The 23289-nt window shown below is 37.7% G+C and overlaps 1 protein-coding gene across 6 annotated transcripts in view; it reads left to right on the forward strand.

Moving 5' to 3' along the window:
* Positions 1-23289, forward strand: part of LPP (LIM domain containing preferred translocation partner in lipoma) — a 696555-nt gene that overhangs the window by 321351 nt on the left and 351915 nt on the right. For all 6 annotated transcript variants that reach the window (XM_021071250.1, XM_021071246.1, XM_021071248.1 and 3 more), the window contains one exon: positions 12050-12172. In XM_021071250.1, the coding sequence (XP_020926909.1) occupies positions 12050-12172 (123 nt within the window). The remainder of the gene's footprint in view (positions 1-12049; positions 12173-23289) is intronic.

The raw sequence follows: 23289 nt of genomic DNA on the forward strand, positions 1-23289 counted from the left end.
ATTTCATGGATTCTTAAGAAGAATAGTTGAAGTAATGGGTGAAATATTGCTTTGGAGAAGTCGTTTTACAGTGTAAAGTGTTCAAGTTTTAGAACTATTTCAGTCCCTTCCAAGACATCTAAATCACTTCTTGAGGGGATTTTATTATCTTTAAATGAAAATTTTGAAATAACTGCTTACATTTTGCTTCCAGTTCTAATATTCCATGAGCCTGAGTTACCTTTTCTATGCAAATCATCCATAATCTATTCATACTTACCCAAACATCTTTTATCTGTAAGTCCTGGTTGATGGTGCTTAGCACATAGAATCAGGTCCACAAAAGTTTAAAGGTATTTCTCACTCCTTTATCAACTTTGTTGATCAGCCCCTTGGCTTTATAGCTTTGCCTACTTGACATGGAATGCTTGATGCAAAAACTTAATGCTTGCCTTGTTTTTTAATTTTGGTAACATTTTGAGGGGTCATAAAAGGATTCAAGGAAAAAAGGTGTAGAGATAATGAACCAATATATAAAATTGAAGTCAAATTTCTAAGTATTTGAATATTTGCTTCCAGTTATTTCTGTGCCATTGTTGGGGAATGTGAGAAGATGGTTTCTGGAATTTATCATGCCCCAACCTATTGGTACTGTATTGTCAAAATGCAAAATAAGAAAACTATCATCCATGAGGTTTTAAAACAAAATCAATAGCAAAAATACCTGGTGTAGTCTATTTTCTATTTCATGCTACAGTGGGGACCAAAAATACTTCAGTCACTCTACTTGTTTCATAGGTTCAAATTCTTCTTCTTCTTCTCCCTTCCCCTCCACCCTCAAGCATTTTTTCCTTAATGGAAAACCAAACTCCTTTTTATCTCTACCTTTTAAAATGTCTACTAATTGAATTATTTTGTGTTAATTGTATTAGGCAAAAGCATTCCTGGGGAAGTTTCCATGATGCCATACGATGATACCTTTATAGTTATTTCAGTTGTATGTGTCTCCTTTTCTCTCTCTCTCTCACACACACACACACACACACTACAGAAAAGGCAGTAGTGTAATAGAGTGTTTGCTGAACTATGTGTGTGAACTGACAAGGTGGCTCCTCTTAAGAATCCTGTTTCTTTTTTTTTATAATGATTTTTATTTTTTCCATTATAGCTGATTTACAATGTTCTGTTAGTTTTCTACTGCACAGCAAGGTGACCCAGTCACACATATATGTGTACATTCTTTTTTTCTAACATTATCAAGCTCCATCACAAGTGACCAGACACAGTTCCCAGTGCTATACAGCAGGATCCCATTGCTTATTCATTCCAAAGGCAATAGTGTTCATCTATTAACCCCAAATTCCCAGTCCCTCCCACCGCCTCCCTGTCCCTCTTGGCAACCACAAGCCTATTCTCCATGTCCATGATTTTCTTTTCTGTGGAAAGGTTCATTTGTGCCACATATCAGATTCCAAATATAAGTGAAATCATATGGTATTTGTCTTTCTCCCTCTGACCCACTTCATTTAGTATGAGAGTCTCTAGTTCCATCCATTTTGCTGCAAATGGCATTATTTTGTTCTTTTTAATGCCTGAGTAGTATTCCATTGTGTATATATAACACATTTTCTTAATCCAATCATCTGTTGATGGACATTTAGGTTATTTCCATGTCTTGGCTATTGTGGATGCAGTGAACATGTGGGTACATGTGTCTTTTTCAGTGAGAATCCTGTTTCTTTTTTGATAGCTTGCCCAGAAAATCCACAACAGAGATTTTCCAACTATCTTTCATAAAAGCGCTTCAGAAGATATTACTGGAGACATAGGGAAAAGACCCAGTGGGTGGAACCATGTGTTTTCCTGCTTATTCTTGAACCAAAGAAGCTCTGTTTTTATCTATTTTAAGTAATGGGGTTCTGTGTATGATTTCATTTTCGGTGTAGGATTCTGCTGCTTAAAAAGGTGTGCTAGCTCTTTCTTTTATTGTCAGATAATTAATCTTATTGTGTTTAGTGTTCTTATTTTATTGATGGATAGATACTCTGTGTATTTTTCCATGTTATTTTGTAGATATTCTCATACAAATTAACCTTAATTGTAATTGTAAAAGGGACCACTTTGAGTACATTATCAACATTATTTTATTAAGTTTAGAATTTAGTAGAAATAATTCATGAGTAGATAAATGGAGTGAAAAGTGAAGTTTTTTGTTTTTTATTTTTTATTTTTTAATTTGTATATGTGTGTGTATGTTTTGCTTTTTTATTTCAATAGAACAGTGAACTAAGGGGCTGCTTGTGTGTACTCAAACACAGACCACTTTAACCCTGTCCCTGTCCTTGATGACATCTGAGTTGGCTTAAACTCTGAGTGGGCCTAACTCTGGTGGGTTTGGTTCTGGTTGTGAGTGGGTATCAAAGATAGTGGCAGGCAAGTTGTGAAATGTCATTATAGACTCATGCAAGAACTTAAAAAAGTAAGAGAGGACCCACATGGTTCATACCCCTCCTTTTATAGAGGTGAAAGCTGGGTTTCAAAGAGGAAAAGTGACTGCCTGATGTGTCACAAGTAGACCTAACCTCTTGCTGTCATCCCCATGAATGAGAGGGTCTTGTGCTGGCTGCTTCAGGAAGGCTGACTGTGGAATAGAGGTCCCTTGGGATATTTACATATAAAGGAGTTTATCTTAAGGGCCCATGTGGATGAGATCTTGCACCAGAAGGCTCAGAGATGGGGCCATATCTCTCTCCTTTTCATTCTCCCTGTTCTTCTCCTTTCTTCTCCCCTTTCTTCCCTTCCTCTCAGATCCTCTGCTTTTCTACTTTTTGCATGCCTGTTAATTTCCTCTCTCCCATAATTGCATCTTATCCTCTTATGTTCTCTCATTATTAGCCACAAACATTTTCCTTTTGGTTTATCCTCACCACTGTTCATCCTCATGGCAGTTTTGTCACATACTGCTTAGTTCGTATTTATAAGAGAAGAAGGTTTGGCAGCATCACTCTTTTTTTTTTTTTTTTTTTGGTCACAAGTCAAAGGTTAGATTCACCAGTTGTTGTGGACAGGTTGTCCAACTTTGCTTTTGTGGGTCTCAGTGTCTAAAACATGATTCTTTTGGCAACAAAGGCCAGGGCAAGACTGTTTCCTTTAAGGATATATGGGTTGATCAACTTTGGGTGAATGGACTAGGACAGAAAAGGATGAGATTATAGGGAAAATGCAGGGAAAAAATGAGGCATGTATCCATCCTAGTGTTAGGTTTTGATGCTTTTTGCTTCAAGTATAGTAGAACCATGAAAATCCCTTTGTCTCCTGTTGGTACCTTACTTCCTGTTTATTCACTGCTATCCTCTCATTTGCCAAGCTATTATTCTCCTTTGAATTCTGAAGATGTTGTCTCTGTTTGAATGCTACAGTGTTTGTACCAAAGATGGCTTATTATGGCACCTTTCCCCACTGTCATTAACATGTAGGTTCAATGAATCTTCTTAGATAATAATGAGACTCAAATTTTAGCCTGGTTTTGCATATTAGAAAAGTTGAGTTGTATTTCTATCAGCCATTGGATAATAAACTGAAGAAGTTTTTTTTTTTTTTTAATCTCTATTTTTTCCACATGGTTTTACAAAGAGTCTTAAAGAATATACTGTATTTATTATCACTAGGCAAATATGAAAGTCATATTATTCAGTAGACTGTAACCTTCTTGAGATTGGGGATCATGCTTTCCTTAGACTGCTTGCTACTTAGCATAAATGATTTCATAGAGCAGGATGGGAGAAGAGCCATTCACAGGAAACAACAATGAGTTACCCTGTGAACATTACTATCAAGAGAGAATTAGACAGAGGAGAGTCATTTATCATATAAGCTGTCTTCATGGAGGAAAGTACATATGATAAGATAGATGGGATTTTGAAATGATAAGTCCTTCAACTAAATGAGTGGGAAGAAGGATGCACAGCCATGAACTAAAGCATTTTTTTTTCTCATCCAACATTTTGGGCCTCATTCAATAAAATGACATTTTTATTAGATAAAATAGCTCTTATATTCAGTAATTCTCACTGCTGAAAGCTGCCTGTCTCAACTCAGAGTAACTGGAGTCAGTGTAATGAGGGTGCTCATATTATTACACAGTGTGTGGGATTGTTTTAAGAAGCAATGCTACTGTTTTCATTTTGTTTTAACCTGGATCTCTCTTACCCATTATTTGGATTGTCTGTTGGCATTTTCATGGCCTCATTAACTGTATAAAACACACACTCTTTCATCCTTTTAAATGTTTATTGTCTTAGAAATGTCCTTAGAGCAGTGGTTGTCAAAATGTGGTCCTCAGACTAGCAGCATCAACATCTCTTGGGAACTTGTTTAGAAATATAAGTTCTTGGGCCTCACCCAAGATAAACAGAATCAGAAACTCTGGGGTGGGATTCAGGAATCTGTGTTTTAACAAGCTTTCCAGGTGGTTCTATAGAGGTTAAAGTTTGAGAACCTAAAAGTATGTTCCTCACCATTAATTCACAGCACTATTATGTGTTAAGAAACACAGGGGCCCCATCTAACTGAAGCCCCTCACAGCTGATATTTTCCTTTGACTCAAAATGCTTTTTTTTAAAAAAATTGAATTGTAGTTGATCCTCAAAGTGGTGCTAGCCCCAGGAGCAAGCAAAGCAATTCAGATGCATTTAAAAGTTTTAAAAGTTTAAAAGTTAACTCACCATGTCAGACAAAGCTTTTATTTTGAGACTTTGATTAAGGTAATAAATGAGTATCTGACTGCTTAAGTTGTGAACAGTACTTGACATACGTGAGCTCATTTAATTCTTACAGCAATTGTATGATGAACTGAGTCACAGAGAGCTTAGGTAAATGTTAGCTTGAAGTCACAGAACTGGTAAGGTTCCAGGTTTCAAACCCCTCTAATCTGACTCCAGAGCCTTTAGCCCACTCTTTTTTGTTGTTGCTGTTAAGGATGCTTTGGGGGCAAAATTTAATAAAAAATGATCACAGAGAAATTCATTGATTATATTCTCAGCTTCATCAAAGATGGAAAGGTGATGGATACATAAGAGTTACTTAGTTTTGTTGCTAAGAGGTAATACAGCTTTTTTGTAACCATTTTTTTCTGTCACCAGTCATCTTCTTTTCAACTTTGGTATTAGAAATAAAGGGATAATGAACTTAACTGACCATAAAATTTAAAAAAGGAAGTGGAATTCATGCTATATTATTAATACTCAAATAATACCATTGAAAAGAAAATAAAAATTTTGGGAGTTCCTGCTATGGCACAGTGGGTTAAGAATCCAACTGTAGTGTCTCTGGTCACTGTAGAGGTGTAGGTTCAATCCCTGGCCCAGCCGGTGGTTTAAAGGATCCAGCATTGCTGCAGCTGTGGTATAGGTTGCAGCCATGGCTGGGATTCAGTCCCTTGCCTGTGAACTTCCATATGCTGCAGATGCAGCCCTAAAATTTAAAACAAACAAACAAAAATTATATGTGAAAGGAAAATACTGTTTTGTGCAACTAGCCTTCTAGGATTCCCTAAGGTGAGGTAGTTTTATATTCCTAAACTATCGCCAAGAGCTTTTTTTCTCTCCCCTAATGAATCACAAAGGGAAGTCCAGGCATGGTTAGGGGTTGAGAATCCCTTGGTGTTATGCCTGGGGTCTGCCCCAAGGAGTTCTTTGAGCTTTGTGAGGCATAATGTGAATATCACAGATTTATCACCTCTAACATCTAGTTTTTTCTCCGTTTATTGGATTTCCTTCCCAGGTGTGTTTTTGAGCAGTCAGATGCAGAACTTGGCTCTTCCAACCTCCCTTTTGCCATGTGTCAGTGTGATTGCTTGGCCACTTCAAAGACTGAGGTTGTTGAGGATTAGGTCAGTTTATTCATGTTTTGAGTGTGACACTGGGTATTGGCTCTAATTCTATGATGCAAACTTCCTAGAGAGAGTGGTTCTTAATTAAATAGACTGTGTCCCAATCCTTTGTTTTTCTTAACAGCCCGAACAAGAACTCTCTCTTTAACAGTGTTGATTTGATCATTAGTTCCCCAATGTTTTCTAGCAGAAGACTGTGTAGTTAATTCTACTCCCTACCTCAAAAAGGAAATGAATACTTGACAAATAAATTGTATTATATTAAGCAGGATCTTTTTATTTCCATTAATTACTAATAGATACTCTCACCATTTTGCAACCACCAATGCAATACTCCAGTAATCCATTCAGGCAAGGATCATCTATGGATGCTGAAACCAGTAGGTGAAAGGTTTGTGAGGAATAGAATATTAGCAAAGTCTTAATGTCTCACCTCTTAAAAGGGAAGAAGGGTGTTCCTGCTGTGGTGCGGTGGGTTAAGAATCTGGCATTGCTGCAGCTGTGGCACAGGTCAAAGCCTTGGCTTGAATTTGATCCCTGGCCTGGCAACTTCTGTAAACCACAGGTGTGGCTGAAAAGGGGGGGAAAGGGAAGAAGACACCTTTTCAGTGAAGAAATCTTGTGCACCCTAGCTTCACCAAGTCATTGAACTTGTCCTCAAAGGGCCAGACACCATCATGAGCTTCCTGATGTGATGCAGTGGGAAGGACACAGCATCAAGCAGCAACTATTCCTGATAAACTTGTGTAATCTGGATCTGATCATCAGACAAAGCCAGATCGTTCAACTTCTTATAGGATACCTGGCCTGAAATCTTTAAAAGATCACAGTTGTATGAAAGACTAAAATAGACTGGGGTCTGTTCTGAATTAAAAGAGATGAAAAGGTCATATCAGTTCAATGTGTGATCTTTGATTGGATTCTGGATGGAAATTAACAACAATAGATGAAAGAACATTACTGGGACTTCTGGTGCAATGTGAGCATGCATGCATATCGGATAACTCTACCCACATTACATTTTTTTGGGCATAACTATAGCAGTGAGAAATTTGGTGTTCTTAGGACATTTAAGCTGAAGTATATGGAGGGGGTGTTTCTGCAACTTCTTCCATATAGTTAAACTACAATAACAAGCAAGAAAATATATCTTTCTCATAGGAGAGAGAGAGAGAGAGAGGCAAAATGTTGACCATTGATGAATCTGGGTATCTGGGTGGAGGGTGTGTGGATGGAGTTCATTTTACTACTTGTTCAACTTTTCTATGAGTTTAATTTTTTAAGATAGTTGGATATAAATATATGTGAATGAATACTCTTTCATGACTCATTGCTGGTATTCCTTGTCTATCACCTCTAGTTAGTGGATTAGCAGTATGATCCTTTTGGTCTCACATGATATTCATTTTGGTACTAGGCTCTGTTTGTTTATTTTTTCTTTTCTTATTCTTAAGCTTTATGGAAACTCAATTAATAATGCTCGTAACATATTTGGGTAAGTAGAGAGAAATAGATGTGTTTAACCAGAAAATAAGATATTAAACTGCTAACAAGCCAACAGTTTTCATGCTAAAACTATGTGCATTGGGGTTATTAGAATGAATAAATTTCAAGGGTCTCATGTGCTGGAGTTCCCGTCGTGGCTCAGTGGTTAACAAATCTAACTGGGAACCATGAGGTTGCAGGTTAGCCTTACTCAGTGGGTTAAGGATCTGGCATTGCCCTGAGCTGTGGTGTAGGTCGCAGACGCGGCTCGGATCCCACATTGTTGTGGCTCTAGCGTAGGTTGGCAGCTACAGCTCTGATTAGACCCCTAGCCTGGGAACCTCCGTATGCTGCAGGAGCAGCCCTAGAAAAGGCAAAAACAAACAAACAAAACTCTTATTGACAGTACCTAATCATAATGCTACCACTTGTTATATGGAAGGTATATTCCTGAATATTTACAGTGGGGGAGTCATTACTATGTAATTCTACTTGTGGCACTGATAATTTTGATTTCCCAAATTATAGTAAGCCCTGATTGTGATTTGGTGGGCTTTTATCATATACATATTTATTAAATAAGTGAAATTAAGTGTCTTATAGAAAATAAGATCCAATGAATGGCTTATTCATATGAGTTTTATAGCTGTTAGTAAAAGGGTGCGGTCACTGGACCCTTCATACCCTACCTTTCATCCCACCTTCAGGCACCATCCATTACTACATCAACCACCTCTCTGAAAGTATAATCTGGCAGCACCTTGCTTCAGATGCACAGCTTTTCTCTCATTTTCTGTCCTGGGACTTTTCTGCTACCACTGTATTTTTTGAGACAAGTATGTGGGAGTTTACAACCCCATAGGTGTCTCTAAACCACTGGAGAACTAGAACCAGAGGATAGATGCTCTCTTCTCTCATTTCCTTGGTGGGAAAATCTGAGGTGTATTTCATGGGACTCCTAAGAAGGCTCCCAGGAGAATGGAGTGCTGGTTGCCCATTTTGGTGACCCATTCAACTCAGCATCTTTGAATTGGCTTTTCCTCCTTTCCTGCTTAACTTGCCCAATTCTTCAATATTCTTTCTTGGAATCGATTCTCCAAATCAATGACCTGCACACAAGCTTTGTCTCCGGGTTTGTTTTTGGCAGAACCTGGACTAAGACAATGGAGTCACTCTAGTTACAGTGGAAAAGTAAGGTAATTGTTGTTATTACACTGACTAGAAAAAACACTAGATAAAGAGTTAGAGAGTGGTTCTTTCTTATTGTTATTTGGCTTTAGGCAGGTCATTTAACCATCAGGGGTCTAGTAAGGCTGCAGTGAGAGAAAGTTAAGGAGAAGACATGTGGGTCAGTGTGTAGGATTCCGTGAGCTGGTTTTCCTCCAGTGTATAGTGTAAAGTGTTGACAGTAGCAAAGTAGTTCCTGGATCTAAAAGTGCTGCAGTAGTAGATGAAGCATCAAGAGAAGGGCTGGTGGTGGGAACAGGACATCAGTTATTTGAACTGGGACATTAAATAGAGACTCAGTGGTAAGAAAGAAGCCGATCTAATCCATAATAGGGATTGAAATGCAGAAGCAAAGCTCTTATGAGAAGGCCAGGCAGGGTAGCAGGAGGGTAGGAGGCAATCTTAGGTGCACAATCTCACAGCATTAGCCTGGATCTTATTCCATTGTATCAATCTAATATGAAAAACTGAAAATGAGGAGCAGTCTCAACTTGGAGGGAAGGGAGGGTGAAGTCGTACATGTACGGGCTGGTAGGACACCATAATTACTTGTTTCATTGCATAGCTCAGGGTAATTCTGTAACTTTTGAGTCTCTGTGGTATCCCAGTAGTTAGGACATGGGCAGTTGCTGTGCCGTCTGCTACAGTAAAGTACTGATGTTGAAGACCTGATTAAATCCTGTCTCTTTACTGATACCCCAAGGGAACACTTAATGAATGATGTTCCCTTTAAGAAGAAGAATAATTAACAATAGCCATATTATTCATATTAATTTATGGTTACTGGTTGCTATAATTAATGCTATTTATAAAAATCATCATAATTATAGCACTTTACAATTTAAAGAGTATTTTTCCCATCCATTTTCTCAGCTGAGCTTTGTAATATCCTCTGGCTTAGCTAGGGCGAGTGATGTTCTCCTCGTTTCGTAGATAAAGAAGCTATGGCCCAGGGAAGAATTTAACCAGATTCCAACCCACCACCCTTACCAATATTTTGTGCTGTCTATGAGTATATGGAAATGTATTTGTCATTCGTGATAATGTTTGATAACTGCATATAAGAGAATTAGATTCACAGAGTTCTCAGTTGACTTCTGTAACAATAATGTCCTACCTTTCTTTGTACCAGAATCCTTTGCCAGGATGTTCACATGAATTTTAAATTTTTAAGGGATTTTTTTCTCTTAATAACCCCATGCTATTTCATAGTTATTAATTCTTAGTGAGGTGAAGATGAGATCACCTCTGATAGATGGTTTAGCTCTTTGAAACATCTAGTCATAGGCAAGGGACCTACTGGCCTTAGAGAGTTCGGTAAGCTGAAATTTCTGACTCTAAGAAAACGTAACTGATTTCCCATTACTGGCTATAGCACGGGGGTTGAGGATAGCTTCTCAGTTTTCACAAGGACGACCTTCAGATCTGGGCCATATAGCATGAGCCTCTCTCTCTCTCTCTCTCTCTCTCTCTCTCTCTCTCTCTCCTCACACACACACACACACACACGACCTTCAGATCTGGGCCATATAGCATGAACCTCTCTCTCTCTCTCTCTCTCTCTCTCTCTCTCTCTCTCTCTCTCTCTCTCTCTCTCACACACACACACACACACACACACACACACACACACAGAGCATTTTGCTTCCCTTTATATCCGCTGATCTCGTTGTACTTCTAGCTGATTTTACCCAAAAGATATGGATATGAAAAAGGTTACTGGCTGGACCTGTGGCAGACTCTGTCATTACTAATACATTTATTTACTCCTATTATTTATTGAACACTTCCATGGATTAGTCCCTGAGCAAGATTCTGGGGAAATAGCGAGGAGGGAAATAGACAACTTCTTTGCCTTCATGAAGCTTACATTCTCCTGGAGAGATTGATGATAGAGGAAAGATAATATTAGATAGAGATAGCTATCATGAGAAAAATAAGCAAAATAGGGTGAGGGAATAGATTGCCATGGAGACGTCATACAAATACACCCAGAATGAGAATATGATGAGAATATTGTTTCAGATAATGTGATAAAAATTCCCCATAGTTAAAGAGGCCTCACGAATAAGGATGCCACTACCTCTGGCGCTGGGCTACAGCTCTTTAGAGCTTGATGTTATCATTATGCCAGGGATAGAAAAGGCCAAATGGATTAACTCATGCTGGCTAAATTTACAGGAAACTAACCAATATACTAGATCCTGTTAGAGGTGTTTTATGCAAAGAATTAAAGAAGTTTAAGAACTCAAGGAAGGTGGTTTAGGAGCAAGCTCCTAGGAGAAAAGAAACTAGTGTTCTTAATGGGAAATACTATTATGCTATCATTGCCTGATGCAGCATCTTCATTAAACACATAAATTTACTCATAAAATTGTAAGATTTTAATGCTAACTTGTCTGGGTATTCTAGTTTTTTGTTGGTGCTGAGTATCCTTTGGTTTCCTGGCTTTTTCTGAGGTCTTCCAGGCACTATGCTGATGTTTAACTTCCCTAGACAAGTGCAATAAAATTGATTAGATTACACTAACTTCCCATTATTTCATTCCGACTGGGCCCTCATTTTGATTTTTTTTCTCTGATGGAGTCTTAAGAGATATTCCCATCATATGTTCATGATCATTGTTCCATTGGCACCTTAAAAAGATTATTTTGATTCACTCTGCTTCCAAACTCTAGGGCCACCTTTATATTTCCTTTGCATTTCATTCTGTATTTCCTTGCCTTAAGCCCTAGGCAAACTATTTACTTGTTTTTCCCAAGCATACTTCCACTTCCTGGGAATGCCCTATGGCAATGTTATTGCCCTCTGCTCGCTCCACATGGATTCTCAGTGCAGATAGCAGTTGGTGCTCCTGTTTACGCTGGACATTATAAATCCTTAGATCCCTGGCTTCAAAATCCATGGTCACTGCCACGTGCTTTCCCTGCAGCCCCTTGGCCAGGATCCTGATTTGTCTTAATCTGATTCACCTCTGGGTCATTTCTTGGGCTTGTGTATCTCACATAAATACACGCCTGGATCACTGATCTCTCACTGATCCCTCTTCCTGGACTGTAAGTCTCTCTTTGCCCTTTCCTGCTCCAACGAAAACCCCATCATTCTATTTAGCAGTCTCTGAATCCGGAATTTGCATTATCTCCCCAGTTGGATCTGCTCCTGGAGTGCAGGGATGGAGGCATTTATTTCCTTTAACTCATATATTCATCAAAGAAAATATCCTCTAAATAGCAGTCTGACTTTAGGAAAATCATCTCATATATTTTAGTTTTCTTACTTGTCAGAGAGGGATAATTCTGCTCTATCCTACCTCACTGAGATTTTATAAAAGCTTAAAAGAAAAAAAAAAAATGAGGTGCTGAAAAGCTTGGACAAAGCCACAGTATAACTTGAAAAATTTGAACTCAGACTGACATGGATGGAAACTGGATATATCCCTTTTTCACGTGTTGATGTTGCCTCTTGCAGGGAAATCCTGGAGGCAAGACCCTTGAGGAGAGACGCTCCAGCCTGGATGCTGAGATTGACTCACTGACTAGCATCTTGGCTGACCTGGAATGCAGCTCCCCCTACAAGCCTCGTCCCCCACAGGTAAGAGCTATCTGTAAATGTCTCCTCAGTGACAGCCACAGATCATCTGCAATTACTTGAAAGGACATCTTCTTATAACCTTTTCATTCTTTTTTTATTTTCTCCATATCAACTAAGTTGTCTTTTTAATATCAATATGTATTAGTTAAGAGGCAGAAATTTCTTAAGCTGATTCGATTAGTTTTTTTCTTTAAATTCACATAACAGTGTTCTACAAAAACAATTTTATAAAATTAAATCTCTTCTCATTCCCTTGTTCTGCTCTATTTTTGGCTTTGCCTAGGTGGATAATTTGTTATATGTTGGCATGATGTTTAGAAATATAGTTTACCATGGCTATGTTAAAGTTAAGATGAAGGCTACATCTTTTCAAGAAATTCTTGCATTGAATATTGAAGTGGCTTCCCTTTTTGGTTTCAAGTAATGCTACAGGGGATATGTCGGTGCATATTTTCATGTCTCAGATATTTTATAGTGGGATTTTTGCATTGACATTTTCTTTACTTTTATTTCCACCAGTGGTAAATAGATTACATTGGCACCAACAGTTTGAATATATCAATTTCACCTTAATCGCACCAAAATTTGGTGACAACGATTAATCTATTTTTTTTTTTTAATGAAAACAGTGCCTTGTTGTCAGTTCTTCTTTGCATGGCTTTGCTTATTTTGGAGCTTGGCTATTTTTCTGCACCTTCGTTTATTATCTGCATCTCAGAAGCTAATCTTTTCACTGCTAGTGGTTATTCCCTGCCTTCCTCAGATCCTAAGAAAGTAATGGCAACTTGATTTTAGGGCTTCTGCATCTTCAGAAGATAGCAAACAGGACTTGTCATGTAGACCTTGGACTGGCACTGTTGCTACTGTGCTGTTTGATTCTTGTGTGATGTTTCCTTGACCTACAGCATTTCAGTTCTTCAACAGCAACTCCTACATTCACAATGGTTCCTTTCACGAATTAAAAATCAGTCCTGCTTCTCTGCTGTCAGTCATTTCAACACAGAACTGCATAAGGCACTTTCCTCTTTAGATGTATTCCCATTGCCTTTTCTAGACATATAATAGGATTGTAAGCTATGTAGCAGTGCAAGGCAAAACCCACCAGAGCTTAGCTCTTCCTTAGATGCAGTCACTCATGACTCCACCTGGCCTGTCTGTAGTGAAGATGCACTTTGTTTCTGTGAACACGTGATGAGCTGAATGTTGGAAGCATGTGCTATGATCTTTTGGGGGAACTGTTAGGAGAAGGAACGAGGATAGTTGAAAGGGAGAAAAATAGGACCGAGATGTCGTCTTCCAGGAGCCCATATTACATCTTCCAGGAGCCCATATTACAAGTTCAACAGTGACAGACATGTAGCAGCACAAGGGAAAGAGTGAGATACTCTTTTAAAGGTTGCAAAGTCTTAGAAGGTTTATCTGAAGACTTTCATGTTCAGCTGAGGCCTTTGTGAAATTGTGATGTTGGAGGCAAAAAGGGAGAGCAGCCTGAGCCACAGGGCAGGGAGTCCAGGCTGCATTCAGAGAAGTGCAAACAGTCTGGTCGCTGCAGACAAGGCCATTGAAAGATGAAGTGGGGTATGGGCCTGGAATGTTTCCTGCTGACAGCCTCTGGACAAGTCTGAATGCCAGATTAGGATTTTGATCTGTCTTTTATAGATGATGGGGGATAGTTGTTGATTTTCAAGCAGGGGAAAGCTACTATTCATCCGGAAAAAGAATGTAGGAAATAAGATAATCTGTGGAAAGATGCAAGAGAATGGGCTCAGATCTCAGAAGTGGTCTCAAGCAAGCCTTGATTACTTCAGAGTTTCTAACTATTGTTTGATGTTAAGCATATTCTACCCAAGAAAATTCTTCAAGCCCAGTTTCTCAGAGCAGCAAGACTGCTGGCTTTGCCATTGGACTCATTTGTCTTGTGCTTAAGTGCCTCCATGCCCTCTCCCCATTTTTTTTTTTTATTTTTTATTTATTTATTTTTTCCTCTCCCCATTTTTAAATAGAGTTTTTGTTTAATCTTTTTTATTTCCTCCTAAATTCTCATATCCTAATATATACTGGGAAGATTCTTCTTAGAGGTTTTTGCTTAATATAGCCTTCATTCTTGAAGGCTGTGTCTGTGCCTGCCTCCCATAAACCGCTGCATTTTAATGGGTTTATTCAGCAGCCACATTCTTGTGCAATCTTACTGTGCACACAAACTCATAATCACTGATATTTGGACAATGCTTTACTGATTGTAAAGCATTTTCACATATATTCACACTTGAATGAAATACAAATGTCTTAACACTGAGATATACATGGTACACTTATTTTGTGGATGAGGAAACTAAGACTTAGCAGGTAAGTGACTTGTTTTAGGACATATGACTACAGTGTGAGCACAGCTGGAACTTGGATTTAGACTTGTGTTTGATTTTTAAATTCTAGAATCAGATTGAGAACATCCCTCTGAATGTTTTTCTTTTTATGAGAAAGCCAGAGTCAGGGGACACTGTTATTCATATGACTGATCAGGGTCCCTTGATTATGGCTTTCTTATAAAAAAAAAAAACACAAAACACTCAGAGGGTTAAAAAAATTATTAGGATGGGCAATATAGGAGTGGGGGAGTGAGTGGTACAAACTATTATGCGTAAGATAGGCTCAAGGATTATATTATACAACACAGGTCATATAGCCAATATTTTATAATAACTAAATGGAAAGTAATCTTTAAAACTGTATAAAATTAAAATTAAAAAAATAAGAAATTGTCATAATCCATAAGTAGAACAAGTTGAGAATTGTACTTTTGATGTGCCAGTTCCATTCAGAAATTGAAGAGCGAGCCTTTCTAACTTCATGATTATTCTAATTTAGGAAAGCAAGAGTTAATTGGGAGATATAGCTCATTCGTCTGAATTATCCTCACTCTAATGAAACTGAATTAGATGTGTTAATATTTATTGGTTAACATAATTATATGCTGTGAGAACAATAATCACATAGTTAAAACATTAAAAAAAAAGTGCCAAGAAAAGATGATGTCTGCAGTAAACTGTGTTATGCTGTAATTAAAAGGTACTTGAAAAGTACTAGAAATGTAGACTGTTAATGCTCAACTTTGATGTTTTCATTTTTGATCCAAAGCAAATTGCAAAACCCGTTGAATCCTCTGACTACTTAAAGCAGGCTAGTAGGTCTATGATTTGTCATTATTCAGCGTGTGTTTTGTGCTTAGCCAAACCCACCTCTGAATCACCTTTGCAAGGCTGTTTTGACTCATGGATCTGGGAAAAAAATGCTCATACCTGTGGAATGTTTCTACAGTAAGAGATCCAAAGTTATTCTGTTCACATAACATGTCTGAATTCTTGAAAATAGATTTTATGGGGCATTTTCTTCCTTTTTCCAAAGGAGCATTTTCCACTCTCAGATTTTGCACTTTTATTTTTGTTCACTGATTTATGCATATTTTTATTTGGGAAATATGGCTTCATTCCTCATTTTCATTTATTTGACTAACATTTACTGAGATCCCACTATGGATTAGGCATTGGAGGTATAGCGGTTAGTATCAATATGTTCTTGCTCTAGAGTAATTTATAGTCTTATAGAGGAGACAAATGCATAAATAATTCAAAAGGATACAGGAGAAAAGCTTTGTTGGATGTGCTACTTTAAGTTGTCATGTGAATCATCAGATGTTGAAATTGTCAGGAAATCAAAAACAGGATTATCAAAGTCATATTTTATACCTTTTTAGGGAAGTATCAGAGAGGACTGCACAGAGCAGGTAGAATTTGTGTTCTCCTGGCTGCATATGCCCTGGGAAGGGCATGGGATTCAAGGTAAAAGAATTATAGGAGAGAGGAAGCCAAGGAATGTCGGCAGTGAATGTCCTTGTTGGAAGAATAAGGATTGCGATATAGGGTATGTGGAGTACAAAGTGAACGTTAGATTAAATCATATGCACTTATTACCTAAGTAGCCTTGATGCCCAAGGACTCTCATAGTAAGAAGGAAAATTGAGGGTGTGCTACAACAGTGTTTCTGATATCAGGGGATATCATCTTTATCAACTTTTACAGAAGATGTAAAAATATACACTAGTGCCAGCCACTGCATAGAGAAGTGCAAATAAATTATATTTGTGTTTAGCACTAAATTTTTTAATTATTTTAAAATGTGTGTATTAGGGAATAGTTTGGGAAGAAGAGGCATGAGAAGTTTGGAGGTAGTTTTGGAGTAAATTGTAGATGGTATGATCCTCAAGTACTACAGCTTAGAGGTCATGTAGCCACTCTTTACAGAAGCAACATTTTTGTCTAGAGGAAGGAAGAACATTGCTCAATGAGGCCCAGGATCAGTGATTTTTTTTTTTTTTTTTTTTTTTCTGAACCATGACATAATGGTTCCCTATGCATTCTAAGTTTAACCAAGGCACAGTTTGTTTCCCTTTAGCATTTTATTTTATTTTATTTTAGTATTTTTTATACTAAAAAAAATACTAAGCATTTTAATTAGTTATTTCCAAAATATATTTTGTGGTACTTTCTGTAAAATATAGCTTGAAAATATAAAGAGTAGACAAATCAAAAACATAACATAAAGGTAAACAGAAGTGTCTTTGAATTAGTATGTATCTAGGCCCCACCCCTATTCTACTGTTCATAAAAGAACACCTTATACTCTTGGGAAGAGCTACATCAGGGGTCACATTGAAAATTCTCTTAATTTCTTTCTTTTTTTTTTTTTTTTTTGTCTTTTTGTCTTTTGTTGTTGTTGTTGTTGTTGTTGCTATTTCTTGGGCCGCTCCCGCGGCATATGGAGATTCCCAGGCTAGGCGTTGAATCGGAGCTGTAGCCACCGGCCTACGCCAGAGCCACAGCAACTCGGGATCCGAGCCGCGTCTGCAACCTACACCACAGCTCACGGCAACGCCAGATCGTTAACCCACTGAGCAAGGGCAGGGACCGAACCTGCAACCTCATGGTTCCTAGTCGGATTCGTTAACCACTGCGCCACGACGGGAACTCCGAAAAAATTCTCTTAATTTCTTAGCAGACAAAGGATAAATACATGGATTTTTGATTTTCTTTTCCTTCTCTTGCCTAAATGAAGGCTAGAGTCTGGTCTTCTCATTCCTAGTACAAATCTGCCTTTTCTTCCCTGCGGTGAGTTGAGTAGCATTGGAGCTGGTACATAGATGACTTGGAAAAACTTCCCGAGATTTTATATTCATAGGGATTTAGTATTTTTGAATCAAGTTTTATTGGAATTGGTCAAATGTGATTTCACTGTTCTCACTTAGACTAGGATGAAAAAATTTTGAGAGATTCTGGGATAAGATAGGGTTGGACATAATTTGATATCCTAGATTCCAAGTTTACCAATAAATCTACTCTCTTTTCAATTTCATGTGATCACTTCTCTAAAAAGAGCACCAATTTTTTGTGTGAATTTTCCACATCACCAGTCTGAGCTTCCTCCTTTATTTCTAAAATGGGTGTAGTAGCTGCACTTTTTCCCCTTTGTAAAGATGCAGTATTCTAGAGTTGCAAGAAATTAGATGTCGTGTTTGAGGAACAGTTTACTCAATCCTTCCCATTTTATTTTGGGATTGTTAGCTTGTGTCTGGAGCTTGCTACTTTAAAGGTTTGGAGCTTGTACTTTGTGAATGGTGGTTATTGCATCAATGATATATTTATCTTTGTCATTTAAAGCACTTAAAAGGTATTGTAATTTCTTAGTCTATTTGGAAACTGAGTTCATGCATACTCTTTAGTTATATTAACAAGTCTTTAGTTGTAATTTCAGTGCTCCCACACTGAATTCCTTTCATACAGCAATAATCTATGAGACAACCTAAGAAATCATTTCAGGTGTGTCTAGGTTGTATGGAAGGTTTTTTATTTTGGATTCATGTGGTCTGAGGCCTTGTGGGCAGAGTAACTAGGGTGGAGTCTTGCGGTACCGTGGATCTTCTATTCTCTTGTGTTCCCTGTTCTAACTTGCAGAAGCCATGAGCAGCTGCAGGGGAGATTAATTAGTAATTAAACTTTTAATAGTCCATATTTTTCCATGAACCCCATCATGTAGGCTACTTGGAGATGAAAGCTGCAACGTACTAATGCTGTGTGATAAGACATAGATGATCCTTGCAGACTGGGACTCTACCGCTGCTTTGTTTGGCTTCTTGGGAATGGAGATAGGAACGAAGTCCTATACTGTTGAAAAAGAGAAGACTTATGCATGGTGTCTTCCTCTCCCTGTGCTCCCCTTGGGGGTTGGGGGAAGATTAGGCACATAGTGTGATTTGCTTAAAAAAAAAAAAAAAAAAAGACCAAAAGACCAAATTTATCTATGTATTGTATTGTCTGCTTACTAATAGCTATTTTTGAGAACTTTGGTAAAAGTTGAAATATTGCAGAAACCTCATGTATAAGATACCAAATGGAGTCTAGTCAAATAATAGGGGTAAAAATACCATCTTAATAGAAAAAGGGATCTAATTCTTTGCAGTGCCCATATTTAGAAGATCTAGGTTTTATTTTGAATTCTTTCATACCTGCCAGGAAACCTCAACAGTTAAGTAACAGTGAGGTGGGGGTGCAGGAGTGGTTAGCTGACTCAGAGCTGCATGCCATGAGTCTGATGACGGGTAATTAATTTTTAGATTGTATGTAATTGCATCTCAACAGTTATACCTCCTCCTGCTTTTTTATAAGATGATGTTTGTGTTTGTGTCTTCTGTGACTACCATAACAGAATTAGCTTCAAGACTTTGTTTTGAGTTCTATGAACATGTAGAGTGGAACTTTAGGTTGAAAAATTGCACCTTTACAAAGCTTTTGTCCCCAAATACCCATTTTACTTGCCCCAGTGTAAGAGTGTGTAGTGTAAGTTAGCTCAAGCAGTGAAAAGGGAGGAAGTTGAGCAGACAGAGGAAGCCAGCTCTGCTGGAGCCTAGGCCAGGGAAGGAGAGAAGTCTTCTCTGGTACCCTGGCCACATTCCTCTGGGTAACCTTTAGCTGTGATTTGTTTGCAAGACCTAGGCTCAGAGATCATTGTGTTACAGTATACTGAGTCAATCCATCCAGGAATTGGTTTAAAATGAAATTCACAAAATGCCTGTTGAGCTTCTCTATATTACAACAGCATCTCAGTAGAAATAATTAGCCCTTTGTCCATGCAGAAGCACATACCACATTTGCAAAATTAAAGAGCTTTCTTGTCAGGACTGGTTTCTGTATTTCTTTTCTCCTCTCCCACTGTTTAAATATCTATTTTGGGGGTAGCCTTGGTCTGAAGCTGTATGGTCCCCTTTATTCCCTTTACAACTTTTTTTTTTAAAATAAACAAAATACAAATCCAGCTATACTTTTTACTTAGGAAGATTAGATTTTTACCATGGTAAGTATATAGGAATGCTGTGTTTAAGAGAAAAGGCCATATCTCAGATAAGATATTGTCACTGTTTTGTCCTTCTTGACAACCATTTCCTTTTATGTGCTTTATAGCCGAACTAATGTATAATGATGATAAAGATGGTCTCTGTAGACAGAAGGTTGGAGGTGGTTAATAACCAAGCCTACATGTCACATTTGTCATGGTGAATAACTGGTCTGTCCTCTCCACAAAATACCACATTGGAGTATAACTGCTAAGTTTCTTTTCACACTGTGGAAAAATTACCAGGGAAGTTATACATTGCCTTTCAGTGAATATATTAACTACAAATATGAAACTTAAATTTGTTATGCTTCATAATTTGAACATATATTTTCCAGTTTACATAAAACTGCAAACTCAAATTTTACTGAAAAAGATACAAATTAACTGCTGTTGTGCCAGCAGGTGTAGTTTTCATTCATAAGTGCAGACAGGCCACTTGTGAATTTTGGAATTTATGTCTCTGTGAACTTGACTTCGTTGAAGTCCCAGATCCTCACTCTAATATACATCTTTCTGTTGGGGTTCTAGATGACAGAAGAACGTTGGATCTTGTTTTGTTGTTCTAAATCACAAATTACGCAAAAGTAAAGTAAAAATTCTAATAATTTTACCTCATAGAGTATATGTTATAGAGCCAGCGTAAAAGTGTATAATGACTAAAAGAAAGAAATAATTGTGATAAATACCAGACTATGAAGTCCTTGAAGCAAGATGAACTTTTGTTTCCTGGCACACAAGAGGTATACAAATTTGTAACTGCTGAATAAATAAGTAAATGCTGTCATCAAATCCAGTAATGATGGAACTATTTACACCTTAGAAATCTGTTAGAGGACCCAGTCTGGAGTTGATGTTGAGTTAGTGCGTAATACAGTGATAACTACTTTCTGATTTTTCCATAATTCATAGTATTTGCACAAATAAAAAATAGCACGGCTTAGGCAAATGAGGTTTGTAAGGACATCTTAATGGTGGCTGCTGAATCAGCTATAATTTCTAGTTCTGTCCCAGCACTGCCTTATATCACTTGAAGGCAATGCACATGGTTGAAAAGATGATGCTATCTGGAGTTATAATTCATTGCTATAACTATTCTCTTATTATGGGGATGGTATAAAAATAAAAAGCAAGTTATTTTCTGTATCGTCTATAGAATTGCTAAAAAGAGAGGACCATTATGTTACTCGGTGTTTCCTAATGCAAAAAGCAGCATGATAAATTCTTTAGATTCAATGATAGGAAACAAAAAGTTACGTGACTGATAAACTGATATATGCATCCTTTTTTCAGAAAAAAAAAGAATTATCATAGGACTCTTTTCCTTGAGCCCATGATTCATCTCCTTTCTTTACCATGTCATTGTTGATACCTCATGACCTAATGTTTGAGATGCTATAAGTATATGCCAATTTAAGTCATTTCAAAACTAATTAACTGCCTTAGTCTAACTTGTGCTTTTTGTAATTTATTTATTTATTTATTTGCTTTTTTAGGGCCGCACCTGCAGCATATGGGAGTTCCCAGGCTAGAGGTCGAATCGGAGCTACAGCTGCCAGCCTACACCACAGCCACAGCAATGCAGGATTCAAACCATGTCTGTGACCTACACCACAGCTCACGGTAATGCTGAATCCTTAACCCACTGAACAAGGCCAGGGATCTAACCCGAGTCCTCATGGACACTAGTCGGTTTATTACCACTGAGCCACAATGGGAATTCCTAACTTATGCTTTTTTTTTTTTAATTTAATTTAATTTTATTTTTTTTTGTCTTTTTGCTATTTCTTGGGCCGCTCCCGCGGCATATGGAGGTTCCCAGGCTAGGGGTCCAACCAGAGCTGTAGCTGCTGGCCTATGCCAGAGCCACAGCAACGCGGGATTCGAGCCGCGTCTGCAGCCTACACCACAGCTCACAGCAACGCCGGATCGTTAACCCACTGAGCAAGGACAGGGACTGAACCCACAACCTCATGGTTCCTAGTCGGATTCGTTAACCACTGCGCCACCACAGGAACTCCCCTAACTTATGCTTTTTAAATGGAAATAAACTTTCTATCTATATGTGCCTGTAGACATTTTTTAAAAATATGCAAAATTCAGATGTACTTTAAAGAGATAGTTTAATTCTAAATGGATTCTTTGTTTATATTGATGGTAAACAATGGATCCATTAAAGTAACATATTTTGATGGCATAAGTAAAATATAAGAATTAAAGTGGGCTAAAAAGAGAGCATATGTATTTATTCCTTTTAAGAAATGTGATGTTTCAGAAAGCTTGAAGTACCAGTAGTCAGACATGTAAGCCCCTTACCCAAATCATTTGTTAAGTGTCTTGAACTGCTTCTAATTCCGTCTTGATATTGTACTTATTATATGAAAGTACTGGAAAATGTTACTTCTTAGGTATGCCAGAGGTGCTAAGCTTTTTTGCAATAAGGAATCTTCTTGGCTGTCTCTGCCACCCAACCTACACAGAGTGATGTTTAATTTCCTAAATGACTGATGTTAAATTGATTGTTACCAAGGCGGTCAAAGCTAGGGAACAGATTTTATAAATAGCATCCTGGATGACCTAATATTCTATGTAATCCTAATTTTAGGGCTCCTTTTCTCATTAGCCAACCTAGCATAGCTAAAGGTTATGATGCTTAAATTTGTTCATGGGGAAGTCTACTTATAAATCAGACCTCACAGCCAGCAAGTAGAAAAAAAAGAGGGAGGATCTGGGTGGTCCGTTGGCTGCTGTGTTAGAACAACTTTGCTTAGTACCTTCTGAGGAAGGGTGTGTATGGAGATGCATCATTCAGCCGTCACCTCTCTACCCCAGTCCATCATAACAAAGGACAAAAGAGAAAGAAATAAACAATATAATTTATGACCAGAAATGTGAGAAAAAGACCAAAATGTTTCTTGAAAACTGGGACTAGTGAAAAGTGGCTCTCTGAAAAGAGACATGCAATTCAAGAATGTGGCCACTCTTTATGTTTTTCTAAGAGCTTCTGGGAGTCTCTCTCTATATTCATTGATTGATTTTTTTCAGTCGCTTATAAATTTTTTTCTTTCATTTGCTGATTATAACTGATCATAAAGTCTCTGTTGAATTGTTGAGTGGTATTAAAGAAGTGAAATTAAAGAAGACCCAAACAAATGGAAAGATAATCTGTGTTCGTTGCTTGGAAGACATGATATTGTTTAGATGGCATGTTCTCCAAATTAATCTACAGATTTCGAGCAGATTTAACTCCTGTCAGAATCCTAGCTTTCTTCTCTGGCAAGTTAAAAGGTGAAGGATAAAATTCATACAGAAATTCAAGGAATCCAGAATAACCGAAACAATTTTGAAAAGAAAGAAAAGCAGAGACTTGCACTTCCCAATTTCAAAACTTACTACAAAGCTATAGTAATCAAGCAATGTGGTACTGGCATAATGTATACATATAGGATGATGGAATGGGATTGAGAGTCCAGAAATAAACCATTACATTTGTGACAATTGATTTTCAACAGAGGTACCAGGTTATTCAATGGTGAAGAGTGGTTTTTTCAACAAATAACGTTGGGTCAATTGGATAGCCACATGTGGAAAAATAATGTTGGACTCCTGTCTTATATCACATACAAAAATTAACTTAAGGTGGATCAAAGACATAAATTATAAGAAGTAAAGTTATG

Source organism: Sus scrofa, chromosome 13, assembly GCF_000003025.6.
Source record: "Sus scrofa isolate TJ Tabasco breed Duroc chromosome 13, Sscrofa11.1, whole genome shotgun sequence".
Taxonomy (NCBI): domain Eukaryota; kingdom Metazoa; phylum Chordata; class Mammalia; order Artiodactyla; family Suidae; genus Sus; species Sus scrofa.